Here is a 14,346-nt window from a genome sequence, read left to right as displayed (position 1 = left end):
TGCAGGGGATGCCTGAGTTTTGGAAAGAGCATCGTTGGGAATCACCGAGTGTTCATGAGACTGCTACAGCGCCACCAATGGAGAAAATACAAATTGCAGGTGTGACCTGTCAGTGAATTACAACCACCCCCTCCCCGATAATCTTGTTGTACCACCGCTAGTGGGGTTCAACCCACAATTTGGGAACCTCTGGATCACACTTTCAATTACCAGCTAAACCTTCATTCTACTCATCTGCTACGCCAGCATCATTTTCCAATACAAAACACTTACCTCTTTCTCAGTATCTCTAGATATACAAGTCCACTGGTTTTCTTTAACACTGTACGCCCAGAAATCTGCCAAATCCTGTGTTCCATCCCAACCACCAAATAAATATACTGTTTCTGCAAAGAAAAAGCAGCCATTGTTCAGAGATTTTCCACTGGAATTTTTCACTTAAATTTCTGCAAACCAGTCTCTCAATACTGGCCAACCACCATTATTCTGGGGATGTTATCTGAACGGCAAACTTGTAGATTTTGACTGTTTATAAACTTCAGGATTTGAGTGTTAATCTCAAAGTGACAGCATCAAATTTATTGGATTACAAAATGTTATTTTCTATAGTTACTTTCCAACAACTGACTAACATTATTTATTGAGGGGGAAGAAACTGATTAAAGAAGCCTAAGTTTCCAGTGCAATGGTTTATACTAAAGAAAAGGGAATGCAAAAACAGGAAGTTACACAAAGCCGTGCATGTTTAAGGATCACTACGGTAGTATAGCACGGTCTTTGTGTAATGTATGGAAATGTACTTTAATATGTAATCCAAGCCGATGAAAAAAATGTGGCTTTAAATCCTTAAACTTGGTTCATCTGCAGGAATGTGGATCAAGTTAAGGAAAAATTAAATTGCATTTGTTTACTCAGTTTCAGTTCTATATTGCTGAGAGGGGCTGTGAGGAATCCGAATACAACCATCTCATTGGCAAGGTGAATCCCTATAAAACAGCAGAAGTAATGAAAGCAATGGCAGCTAAAATGGCAACCAGTCGATGGAACATTGAAGAGTACTGACTCTTCCCTATGAAAATCTTAATCTCTTCACAAATATTACTGAAACAAAAAAAAGCAAAATCTATCAAATAATGTTGGATTACTGCAAAGTAAAGCTCCATTCCCCTTGAAAATACAAGCTACCACTTTAGAATGAATGTTCAGAAACAGGCTAGCCAGCCTAAAAGGAGAGAAAAAATACCATCCAAATGTGAACAGTAACACTACATCTAAAAATAACTGTACCGTAACATTGTTTGTGCAGCAGAGGGGGATTAAAACAAGTTTAGCCACGTAAATTTTCAAGACTTCCAGAAAAATGCTCCTGTTCTTTGACTTCAGCTCTTTATTTCAGAAGGGGTAAAAAAAGTCACCTCTTAACAAGTTTTTCAATTAAAAGTCAAAAGCCAATTTATTTGATCCTTTTCACATGATGTTTTTGTTTTTCTTAGCAAGCAAACGAGAGAGAGAGAGAGAGAGAGAGAGAGAGAGAGAGAGAGCACACACTTGGGTATCATTGTATTTTTAAATAAGGTTATGATAGTTTGTCAACTCCAATTACCCTTCAATAACAGACTCCTAGTGTTTCAACTTAGAGAGGGCCTTCTGTGTTCATAAATTCTCACAGTTCACTGAAACCATAACATCACAACAGCCTTATTGAACACAAATCTGGCACAACCCTCACTTCCTTTTGGAGGACTAAGCCAAACTCAAAAGGTCAGCAGACACTACTTTTTTTCCCTGTCCAGGCTGAATGTCAATTCATTTTGGGATCACCTGCAACCGTTTTTCTAAAACTTCACTATTCTGTCCATTTCCTCCCAAGTTATTCTTTAAACAGTACTGAATTCTCTTGCACCAAGCAGTTCCAGTACTATTTTTCATTTTCCATCTGCCTATTTTCTTCCCTCCTGTGGTGAAGGCATTGAGTCATCCTGGCATACAATTCCATAGACATCATCAGCTGGCCTGTGTTTCACCCAAATGGCCATTCTTCATTCTCCAACATCCTCCTTGCTTGCCTCCCAAGCTCCACTCACCACAAACTCCAATGTGCCCAAAAGCCTGATGCCGGCATCCAGTCCCACTGACCCATCATGTGCCATTGCTCCTGGTGTCTCATCACAGCAAATTTGAAATTCTCATCATTTATAAGTCCTCGCCCCTCCTTAGCTCTGCAATCTTCTCCAGCCCTGCAAACCAGTATAGTGCATCGACTCTGGCCTCCCCAGCATCCCATCCTCCCTTTGATCAATAGCCATCAATAGTAGAGCTTTACCCCTGCTCTCTGGAACCCCCATCTCAAATCCCTCCACTGAACTTCTCTGCCTTCTCAAAACCCATCTTTTCGACGATGCATTCAATCAGCTCTGATCGATTGGATGGCGAGCAGTAATACATTCATCCTCTGAAGCGTGTTCAGCTGATTTATTACATTAATGGCGCAATGTGAATCTAACTTCTTGTGTGAACCTGGACAGTGAATGCTAACAGGCTTTCCAACAATGGAGTATATCACAAATGAGCCCAATTCAACAACTTGCATTGAAGAAAGTCAACTTTGTGTCATTTTCCTCCATCTCCTCCCTCACCCCACCAAGACTTCATTCTAGGATGGGGTAAGTGTCCTGGATCATTTTGTTCCTCCTGAAACAGTAACCGTTTCCCGAATCACTAACAAAATACACGAACTGTCCACCAAGAATGGCCCATAGAAAGTAACTATCTAAATATTACTTGAAGATGTGATTCAAATTCTTATTCAGAGCTACAACATCACCTCAAAATTTTGTTCCTTTGCATTGCCAGGTACAATACCAGTTTAAAATGATGCATTTTGTACACAATTTCCACTGAACAACCACATGCAACCGCAAACAACCGTGAGCATCCCAAGGCACCTCAGAGGAACAACAGACAACGAGCAAAAGGAGATGATTTCCATTTGACCACAGGTCAGAGAGGTTTTGAAGAGGCTGTGGAAGTTGGAGAGAGAGAAATAGCAAGATGGAGAGATTATCTGAAAAAGTGGTGATCAAGGGGGGGAAAATTGGACAGTAAGTGACCCAGACCATTTTCATGTACTTCTTACTAGCAGTGCTCTTGGACAGCAACCGTAGTGAGCAAATGTGCACAGCAGGGACACAGAAAAGGAAATTTAAAAAGTAGAAGCTGGCAATAAAAGGTTGTGTGCCTATATTTGGAGCGTGGTAGTGAGGAAGCATCTAAAAGTAACTTCAATCTGAGAGTGCTGTCATACTACAGAAATTACAGGTACTGATTTGCTACCTGTAGAGCAAGAGACAGAGCCAGCAGACCCTAGTTAAAGCCTAATTCCCACGCTGGGCTCTGCCCAAGAATAACCTAGCTCATTTGGATGTCAGTCTAGAGAGGTCTCAGCATGCATGGGAAATTGTAAAATTGGCTTCGCACCAAACTAGGTACACCACAGCCAGTGTTAAATCAAAGCAGTACAAGAGTAACTGCTAAAGGTTGTCTCAAAGCTCTTGAGTATACTTTGAGTGACTCAGCATCCAAATTACTCTATTGCTTTTTGCACTGATCCAAACCCTTAAAGACTTTTGCTTGCCATAAAGTGTCATACACTGGCTTAAAAAGTTCTATTGAAGTTCATAAGAACATAGTGGAGATTATTGAGAGAGATGAGAACAGGAATTGCATCCACTTCAAACTTTCCTACTCAAATTCCCAGGACAGCAATAAATGTTCTGTATCATTCTACATCTACAATTATAAACATCCAATAGGGAAATTTCAACTTGAAAAATACATCTGCTGTATTTGACAAGATTGCAAATGCAGGAACCCAACAAAATATATCCCTTACTGTAATAAGCACAATTCTCAAAAAAAGGTAAAATAAGTACGAGGATTTAATTTTTTTTTAAAAATCAGGGCCATTTGTTCCTCTTACTTCTCCAAAGCTTGACTATAGTTTCAACTGCTCAAGAGTGAAACAGAGGCAATGAGATTATGTAAACCAAGGAGGTCTCTCTAATCTCATCATTGCTATTTGCTGATCAATGATCAGCAGTCTCCTGATTTTTGCCGCATGGCCACATAAGATCAGTCGCCAGTGATTTTATCTGGTTCAAATTGGTCTAAAATGCTGGGTCACATTTTGATCAATAGAGCCACTTTGAAGTGCCATGCCACATCACTGAGGCAGCTCAGGAGACCGCACAAATATTCTTAAGCCCAAAATTAGCCTATGAAGATATCTCTGGAGTTTTTTTGAAAAAAAAGATGCTAATTGAAGCCTAATATCATTAGTTTGAACACCTAATCTAGCTGATGCAGTACCGAGTGAGTGCTGCATTGTCAGAGATGTGGTTCTTCATATGAGATGTTAAATTGATGACCTGTCTTCACAGTTCTGGTGGACATCCAAGATCCCATGATATTTTTGGAAGAGTGAGGACTACTCTGAATGTCCTGGCCAACATTCTTTGCCATGCCGAAACAATGTGAGGCAGCAATGAACAAAGTGAACAGGATGCTCAGTTATATTGTCAAATCAGATAAGATCAAGTCCCCACGATTATGGCAAAGCTTTACAGTGCCTTGTGATGCCACACCTGGAGTACTGCGTATAGTTCCAGTCAACAACAAACAGAGAGTAGCAGACTTCAGGAGGACATCGACAGACTGTGAAATGGGCAGAAATGTGGCAGATTAAATTTAACGCAGAAGAGCAAAGTGATACATTCTGGAAGGAAAAATGAGGAAAGGCATTATAACCTACATGGTACAATTTTAAAGGGGGTGCAGGAACAAAAATACCTGGGGTTCACATACACAAATCTTTGACACTGGCAGGGCAAGTTGATAAAGCTGTTATAAAGCCAAGGACCCCATGTGCTTTTTTAAATAGAGGCATAGAGTACAAAAGCAAGGAAGTCATGGTAAACCTTTAGAAATCACTGGTTAGACCTCAACTAGAGTATGGCGTCCAATTCTGGGCACCACACTTCAGAAAGGATACCAAGGCCTTTGAGAGGGTGCAGAGGAGATACACCAGAATGATATGAGAGAGTAAAGAATTCAGTTTTGTGGAGACTAGAGAAGCTGGGATTGTTCTCTTTAAGAACAAAGAACCTAAGAAATAGGAGCAGGAGTAGGCCAATCGGCCCCTCGAGCCTGCTCCGCCATTCAGTAAGATCATGGCTGATCTGATCCTAACCTCAAATCTAAATTCATGCCCAATTTCCTGCCCGTTCCCCGTAACCCCTAATTCCCTTTACTTCCAGGAAACTGTCTATTTCTGTTTTAAATTTATTTAATGATGTAGCTTCCACAGCTTCCTGGGGCAGCAAATTCCACAGACCCACTACCCTCTGAGTGAAGAAGTTTCTCCTCATCTCAGTTTTGAAAGAGCAGCCCCTTATTCTAAGATTATGCCCCCTCGTTCGAGTTTCACCCATCCTTGGGAACATCCTCACCGCATCCACCCGATCAAGCCCCTTCACAATCTTATATGTTTCAATAAGATCACCTCTCATTCTTTTGAACTCCAATAAGTAGAGTCCCAATCTACTCAACCTCTCCTCATATGTCCGCCCCCTCATCTCCGGGATTAACCGAGTGAACCTTCTTTGTACTGCCTCCAGAGCAAGTATATCTTTTCTTAAGTATGGACACCAAAACTGTATGCGGTATTCCAGGTGCGGTCTCAACAATACCTTATATAACTGCAGCAATACCTCCGTTTTTATATTCTATCCCCCTAGCAATAAACGCCAACATTCCGTTGGCCTTCTTGATCAACTGCATACTAACTTTGATTTTCTTGCACTAGGACCCCCAGATCCCTTTGTACTGCAGTACTTTCCAGTTTCTTGCCATTAAGATAATAACTTGCTCTCTGATTTTTCCTGCCAAAGTGCATAACCTCACATTTTCCAATATTGTATTGCATCTGCCAAATCTCCGCCCACTCACCCAGCCTGTCTATATCCCCTTGTAGGTTTTTTATGTCCTCCTCACTCTCTACTTTCCCTCCCATCTTTGTATCATCAAAGGAGGATAAGGGGAGATTTAATAGAGGCATTTGAAATTGAGGAGTTTTGTTAAGAGTAGATAGGGAGAAACTGTTCCCACTAGCAGGAGGGTCAGTAACCAGAAAACACAGATTTAAAATAATTGGCAAAAAATCCAGGGCGGAGATGAGAATTTTTTTTTGTTTTACACAGCGAGTTATGATGATCTGGAACGCACTGCCTGAAAGGGTGATGCAAGCGGATTCAACAGTAACTTTAAAAAAGGAACAGGATATATACTTGAGGAGGAAAAAATTGCAGAGCTATGGGGAAAAAGCAGGAGAGTGGGACTAATTGGACAGCTCTTTCAAAGAGCCAGCTAGGCGCGATGGGCCGAATGACCTCCTTCTGCACTGTTTGATTTTATGATTGTAAGAGGACCATCTATTATTCCATGTAAGTATCTACGAAGAGGAAAGACAGGTTAAAGTTTTGAGTGTAACGTTCCTTCAAACATCACCCGTTTTAGTTTCTGATTTCCAGTTTTTCTTTTTCACTGAAGACCCGTTACTTACATGCACTTCTATGCAGTCAGTTCTCAAAAACCATCGTAGTGTACTTTATCCACCAAAATAACAATAAATCCATCAGATTATACAGAAGTCTGATTTATCCTGTATAAGACAGCTCAGCAAGTTGAAGTGTGCACAATGTTCATATACAAATCCCAACTATGGCAGCTCTTATTCATTCCTTAGGATACATGAAGTTAGTCTAAGGCATCAACAAGAACAAAAATAATGAGATCAGTAAGGCAGGAAAATATGTGCAACAGCAGAAACAAAGAGGGAAGAAACCAGAAGAAAACAGAGTTCAGGTTTTGACTCATTTGGGCTTTCTATTCTTGGATTTTTGGACAATCCACTAAATTCATATCTGCAATTGTGAAAGGCTGTAGCTTCTAATATAATCAGTTGATTCAGGAGTGTCCAAACTTCTTGTCTTTTGGGACTACTTGGGTTCAGACAGTGAAGCATCATGGACCACATACAAAAAGTTTAAAGGAATGTTCCCATTTACATTCAGTTTCTCAAGCTGCCAATACTACCAGTCGTTACTCTTCAGATTTAGGATCAACAAGGGAGCAGCAACAAGATTAGAACCAAACAAACCTTCAAGCCCACAAATTTCAAACAAAAGAAAGCGGCTGAGGAAGGAATGAGTACAAAGAGAGACTGAAGTGCACAGATTTGCAGGCTGAATATTGCCCACCAGCTGTAGTTTGGACATTCCAGAGCTGATTTATATGGGAGTGGAGGGAAACAATGGAATCAAGCCACAAATGAAAATGACACCTTCTGATTATGGCTAGCTGCATTTGAAGAAGAAAGAATCAAGTCCAGTATACTGAAGGAGAAATCATTCACATTTAGCAGTTAAAATAATTCCCTTTGCCTCCCCCACCCATTGCAATTCATTTGTTGAGTCATGCACAATGCAAGAAGATGTGCACCACTGTGTGAAAGAATAGCAAAATGTTACAAAAGCTCACCAGTAAATGGCTTTGGGAAAGGTTCAATACTTTTTTGTGCAGACTGTACCAACAATGTAGTCATTGCAACTGATCTTGCTCTATAAACAAAATACATTGTGTTCCCCTTTATCTTCTCCGTTACCTAAATCTATTAGCTTTATTGGCAGTTTTCAGTTCATAAGCTGCAAATGTAAACAACTTCAATTCACATGGACTAAGCTGTTAAGTTTCAGGAGCCGTGTGGGTCAAGCTTTTTCAAGATTTGCAAAAGGAATGCTAGTAATGAGGTCTATGCAGATTGAAAACATCAAATTTGCTTGTTGACACAGAACTAACTGGGGTTTGGGAGAGGATGTGTATTGATTCTACCATGCATCCCAGTCATCACTAAACTACAAGCAGTTTACCCTCTCTAGAAAATGGGAGGGTTGGCTCAGCATTAGCATTCCCTGTACTCAGCAGCTAGCAGTGCAATAGTGGTCTTTTGGAGTAATAACAAGATCTATGGAATGGCCTAGAACAAGCTCGATTGTGTACATTTCTGAGAACACAATCTTGGCTGCATAATGTTTTGCAAATCAGCCAAAAATTCTTCTACAAACTGCATTATGAAAACAAGCACACTATTAGTTGGTGCTTTTGATTTCCTTAGTTTGTGAACTGAAACCATCCACACTAGTGCCCGCCATTACAGTACATAGCTGCTGACTCTGCAATCACTCCCCGATGCCGTAAGTGACGTCAATAAGGCATTGTTGCTACTGGCAACAGTCTAGCTTGTTCTAGGCCATTCCATAGATCTGGTTAATACTCCAAATGGTCAGTAGGAGGACTGACAGCCTTTGAAACTAAAACAAATTTCTCTTCTTTCCAGATTAAAGCTTGTGTTACACATCATTACTAGTATCAGTAATGATGGCCATGAAACTACCGGATTGTCGTAAAAACCCATCTGGTTCACTAATGTCCTTTAGGGAAGGAAACCTGCCATCCTTACCCGGTCTGGCCTATATGTGACTCCAGACCCACAGCAATGTGGTTGATTCTTAATTGCCCTCTGAAATGGCCTAGCAAGCCACTCAGTTGTAAAATCTTGCTACAACCGTCACCACACGGACTGCAGCGGTTCAAGAAGGCGGCTCACCACCACCTTCTCGAGGGCAATTAGGGATGGGCAATAAATGCTGGCCTCGCCAGCGACGCCCACATCCCGTGAACGAATAAAAAAAAATTTCATTCCCTCTAAAAAGGAAAAAATCCAATGAGCCAAGTAAACAAATTAAAAATTGCTTTCTATTTTGAACATTTGTGGCCTAAGTTCAGTCATTTTGGAGGGAAAGATCACGACAGGTATCATTCTGGTTTATTCACGAACCTTCCATTTTCCCCTGTTTTTTGACTTCTCAACACAACCAACCAGTCATTCACCTCGGCAAGCAATTCAAAAGCAAAGGTAATGTGCAACGAAGAAAATTAGGCCATCTCAAATGAGACTACACACGGTGAATTGCATAAAGCACTTTTATATGGAACTTTGAGTTCACACAATGCACTGATTACCTGCCACCTCCCAATTCCACCCCCTCTCTGCCAAAAATCCTTCAAGCTAAAGTTATGTCCTGCTATCAAACATAACATACAATTACAGGTACAAAATAGCTTTTCATTCTGCAAAGTGCTCATATAGCAATTTACAGTACAGATAAAAGCTTAATCTTCAGTATTGACATCAGATTACCTCACATAACAGGATGAGTGTTTGCCCCTCAACAATATTGTCACAGATTGAAGAGTTTATCGAAGTGGCTAAATTATGGCCCAGTCTCCATTTATCAACTGCATAAATTTTTATTTCACTGATTTAAAAAAAAAAGTTACTCTAATTGTACTGATCTGGTTCAATGTACAACATCCTTACCTGTTTGAACATCAATTACCATCTGATGACCTCCTCTCATTCCAGGTCGATTGTCATCTCCATCACCTGGCCAAAAAAAAATTCAATTTCTTTTAGTTTCTCTGAAGGGGCACCAGGATCACAATGTCAGCATTAGAAGATGCAAGGAACGTAGGCGAAACAGGAAATGTGTGCAAAAGCAAGGCATTTTCCGCAAAGGAAAACAACTTGCATTTATATAATCGCCTTTAACGCCCCAAGGCGCTTCACAGGAGCGTTATCAAACAAAATTTGTCACCGAGACACATATGGAGATATTAGGACAGATGCTGGTCAAAGGGGTACATTTTAAAGAGCGTCTTAAATGGAGGAGAGGATGGTAGAGGGGTTTAGGGGTGGAATTCCAGAGCTTAGGACCTAGGCAGCTGACGGCATGGCTGCCAATGGTGGAGCGATGAAAATCGGGGATGCGCAAGAGGCCAGAATTGGTGGAGCGCAGAAATCTTTGAGGGTTGTAGGAGGTTACCAAGATAGGGAGGGGCGAGGCTACTGAGGGATTTGAAAACAAGGATGAGAATTTTAAAAATCAAGGCGTTGCCGGAGCGGAAGCCAATGTAGGTCAGCGAGCACAGGGGTGATGGGTGAACGGGACTTTGTGAGTTAGCATAAGGGCAGCAGAGTTTTAGATGAGCTCAAGTTTAAAGAGGGTGCAAGGTGGGAGGCCAGCCAGGAGAAATTATTGCAGTTGGTTTCTAAATAACATGAGCTGATACCTGGAGTCAGGGTGACTGTCTGTTCTCTTGCCTGGAAAGAAGTTAATGCATTGTACTATTACTTTTTAAAAACAAAATTGAATATTTGTGAAGATGAATGTGTTATATGTTGGGTAAAAGTCCCAAATATCAATGGAGGAATCTTTTACCGGTTTATGGAGTACAAACCACAACTATTAATGGACAAGGAGGAAGCAGATGAACTGTGAATAAGTTAAACAATTGTAAACAATTTTACAACACCAAGTTATAGTCCAGCAATTTTATTTTAAATTCACAAGCTTTCGGAGGCTACCTCCTTCCTCAGGTGAACGATGTGGAAATGAAGTCCTCGAAATGAAGTCGCGACTTCATTTCGAGGACTTCATTTCCACATCGTTCACCTGAGGAAGGAGGTAGCCTCCGAAAGCTTGTGATTTTAAAATAAAATTGCTGGACTATAACTTGGTGTTGTAAAATTGTTTACAATTGTCAACCCCAGTCCATCACCGGCATCTCCACATCATAAGTTAAACAAGGAACTGGTTTGTCCCCAAGTGGATTCGGAATTTCCATTCTTCAAGTTTCACCAGATTCCCGTAACGCTCATCCATTCCTGTTTTGTGTTGGTGCATGTAAACTCCATTTACATTAGGATGAACAAACAGTATTCATTGTGTTTATTTGTCCTTCTCACATTTTTGGGTCTTTTTAAACCTTCTCATCTGGGATTGCTTCATACCTTAAATTACTCTCACGGGTGGGTCCCTACTCAAGTTACAAGAATCTCCATCCTTGCCGTGAGATCTAAATAGGCCTTCAGTAACACAACCAGTAAACAAGCAACGAACCCTGTTTGGCAAGTGGTTTTAGGTAAGGGACTATCACATACTTCCATTAAGATCTCACTTCAGTCACTGAACATCACAAGATCTCATTTAAAGTTTAAAATATGAAACAAATTTAACAGTAACAAGCGAATAATCAAAGATATTTATTTATAGTAGCAAGTCTTTGCAACTCCTCAATGCACAATAGATCATAATTCCAAGGATTATCTTAATCTTTGATAAATGGCTTTTAAATGCACTGGGTTTCCCCTTTCTTGCAGGAATTTAAAACCATGAATCCATTTCAAACTTCCACTGGTTGCTTCAGGTTGCAAGAACTGCCTTTCTCTCAGAATTTTTCAACTGTCTTCTGCTGACCAGGAAGGTTCTTTATTTTAGAGTATTACCACCATATCCTGCATTTTGAAAATGTCAAATTCAAAAGCAAACTGTCAAATCCAAGCTGAATCAATCAAGTTTGACGTGTGCGTGTTAGGCTCCCTCTTGAACCTTTTAAGTGTGAGGCCACAACACCAATCCTCAACGTTATATCAGGACAAGCTTGGCACAAAACCCTAGCTGTAGCTTTCTGTTAAACTCCCTGCACAATGAGACCGTTTTCCTCCATTATGACTGTTTTAAAGGGGCAGCAACCAAACCAAAGCTTAGAGAAATATAACTAATTTTTGTCACAGTCCTCCTAACTTAAACATTATAAATTTGCCACTGGAGCTCTAAAAGGAAGTTTCAGGGGAGCATAAACTGTTGCTAGATACAACACCAGACTCCCCAAATTACAAAATTAAAACAAACTTCTGAACTTGCATGGCTCAGAGTCTGCTCACATTAAAATAAGTGGGGGGGGGGGGGGGGGAACAACTACACCAAAGAAAAACAGAATTTGATCAACCTCTAGGCCGAACACCGCATTTTTCATTAGACGTGAAAATGTTTCCCGAGAGACCAAGCATGCATCAAGCTAAATTACTGTGAAGACCTACCCCCATTATAGTTTTAGAGCAACAGCTCTCAACATTAGTTAACATATGAACCTTTGAAAGAGATACAAATTAAGGGAGCGAAGCAAATGAAGTTTTCATTTCATATAATGCTGTTTGTGAGAAGGAGTTTTATCGTGAGATGAGGGATTAATCTAAAGGTCTGTCTGGTCATTCTGGTGACTGTTGAAGATTTAACGGCAGCATTTAAAGCGGAGTGGGAGCCTTCAGCAAATATCAATAAAAACAGGTGAACTAGTCATTTATTTCCTTGCTGTTGGTGAGGTCTCAGTGGCAAGATAGCTGCTGCGTTTGCCTGCGTAGACAGTCACTGCACTTCCAAGTTGCTCGTTATGTGCTTTTAAGAAGCTTCGGAGAGATGTGAAGGGGCAAATGATTTGTAAATGCAAGTCTTTTGTTTTTGTGGCAAAGCAACACCAGCACTTGAGCCTAGTCTCCTCAATAATGCCATTAATACCAGAGCTGCTGCTTAAATATTTATACAGAATAGAAAAACTCCGCTTCACCTGGAAACTTGTCCTTTGTACACAAGTCCAAATGCCAAGTTCACCAAACATCATTTACTAAACCAGGGTTTACTGGACATGTATTGGACTGGAGGTCACCAGCATTCAGCAACACTATCTGCATATGAGTTCAAGTCGATTTAGTACAATTCATTTATACCTTCCCGTTCAGTTTAGCGACTATATCCTCTGAACATACATAAAATGTGACTTGTTCAAATTATAGGGAAACATTTCATTTTTCAAATTAACAATTCATTTTGCCAAAAACCATAAAATCCATATTTATACAATCCATGTACATTTCTTTAGTGTTCCCTACCTTTGCTGCTTTGAGGGATGATCTGAGTCCACCTGGGTTTGTATTCTTGTTGACTGATGTACTGATTAAACAAACCATCTGAAATTAAAAGGAAACACGTTTTTGGATGTTGTTCCACAGCTACAAAACAAATGTTGCTTTCTTGTTTTTCACATTTTTGACATACCTTTTGCCCACTTATCAATTCTTTATTTGCACTGGAACATAAATCATCTGGTCAGAATACTAAGATCATTTTTGGGAGAGGCACTCGGGTGCCACTAAGTTCTTCGCATAAGTGGCATGTATGGAACGTGGCACTTAATTTGGGTTATCAGACCTATAAGTTGATAAGAAAGCACCCTTCCAGATTTTACAATGCTTAACTTGTCATGAGAAACAAATAAAAACAATAAGTATTTAAAAGCAGAGATAGAAGGAGCAGTAAGATGGGTTTATAACTTATTTGTTTAGAAGCAAGAGGATACTAAATGGGTTCAATAATAAATGGCTAACACTGGGAACTCAAGCACCCAATTTAGATAGCTGAATTATTCTGTAAGCTACCAGAATGCAGCAAATTCAAACCCAGTTAAATCAATCAAAAAGAAAACAAATTTCTCATTTAGCAGGCGACCTTGTTTTTTTTAAAAAATATATAAATTTATGGTTAGGGACCTGGACTCAAAGACTTGTCCCATTTGTCCAAGGGCTTCTTGGCAAGGAGACAAAGTATAAAGGATTCAGATTACACATTTGTCACTTGTGTAGTCTAACAGTGGAATAATTTTATTATTCTTCTTGAGGTTGAAGAATGTTGTTCAGTTCCTAAAATAAGAGGGAGTCACAGAGCTAGTGAAATTTCATTGCTGGGGTAATGTAATAATAGATTAAAAATTAATCTTGCATTTCCAAGTGAAATAAAATTCCAGCATTTAGTTCCGTGCTCACAGTATCGTTGACTAAAAAAGTTACATTTTAAATACATTAAATGGAGTGTGAAGATACTCAATTAATTGCTATCTATCTCACTTGTGTGGAAGGTCGTCTCCCATCGCAAGTGGTGAAATCACTGGAGCATGAATTGCTTCTCTCCTGGAAGAAAAATGCTACTCAAAAGTTACCCAGTGTTCTATTTATACAAGTGCACATATTGGGATGGTGTGTGTGTGTGTGTGTGTGTGTGTGTGTGTGTGTGTGTGTGTGTGTGTGTGTGTGGGGGGGGGGGGGGGGGAGGAGGGAAAGAGAGAAGACAAATAAGATAGTTTCTATTACTATTACTTCGCAAAACAACAAAACGGCATGGCCACTGTCCAACATTTACATGACCGGCCATGCCATCATCCTCACTCCCAAAGATGTTCCATGTGTAACTTATTGGAAACCCTATAAATGAAGAAGATGATTAAATCCACAGGGTAGCCTTAATCTGAAAAGGCAATGAGCTGAGGTTTTTAGCTCTG

At 40.1% G+C, this 14,346-nt stretch overlaps 1 protein-coding gene across 2 annotated transcripts in view; it reads right to left on the bottom strand.

Moving 5' to 3' along the window:
• The window catches only part of mkln1 (muskelin 1, intracellular mediator containing kelch motifs), a 133,944-nt gene that overhangs the window by 66,466 nt on the left and 53,132 nt on the right, over window positions 1-14,346 (bottom strand). For both annotated transcript variants that reach the window (XM_068005164.1, XM_068005165.1), the window contains 3 exons: window positions 12,905-12,982; window positions 9,497-9,562; window positions 274-386 (listed from right to left, as the gene is read on the bottom strand). In XM_068005164.1, coding sequence (XP_067861265.1) covers window positions 274-386; window positions 9,497-9,562; window positions 12,905-12,982 — 257 coding nt within the window. The remainder of the gene's footprint in view (window positions 1-273; window positions 387-9,496; window positions 9,563-12,904; window positions 12,983-14,346) is intronic.

This window comes from Heptranchias perlo, chromosome 24, assembly GCF_035084215.1.
Source record: "Heptranchias perlo isolate sHepPer1 chromosome 24, sHepPer1.hap1, whole genome shotgun sequence".
NCBI classification, from domain to species: Eukaryota; Metazoa; Chordata; class Chondrichthyes; order Hexanchiformes; family Hexanchidae; genus Heptranchias; species Heptranchias perlo.
This window is presented reverse-complemented; position numbering and strand designations above follow the sequence as displayed.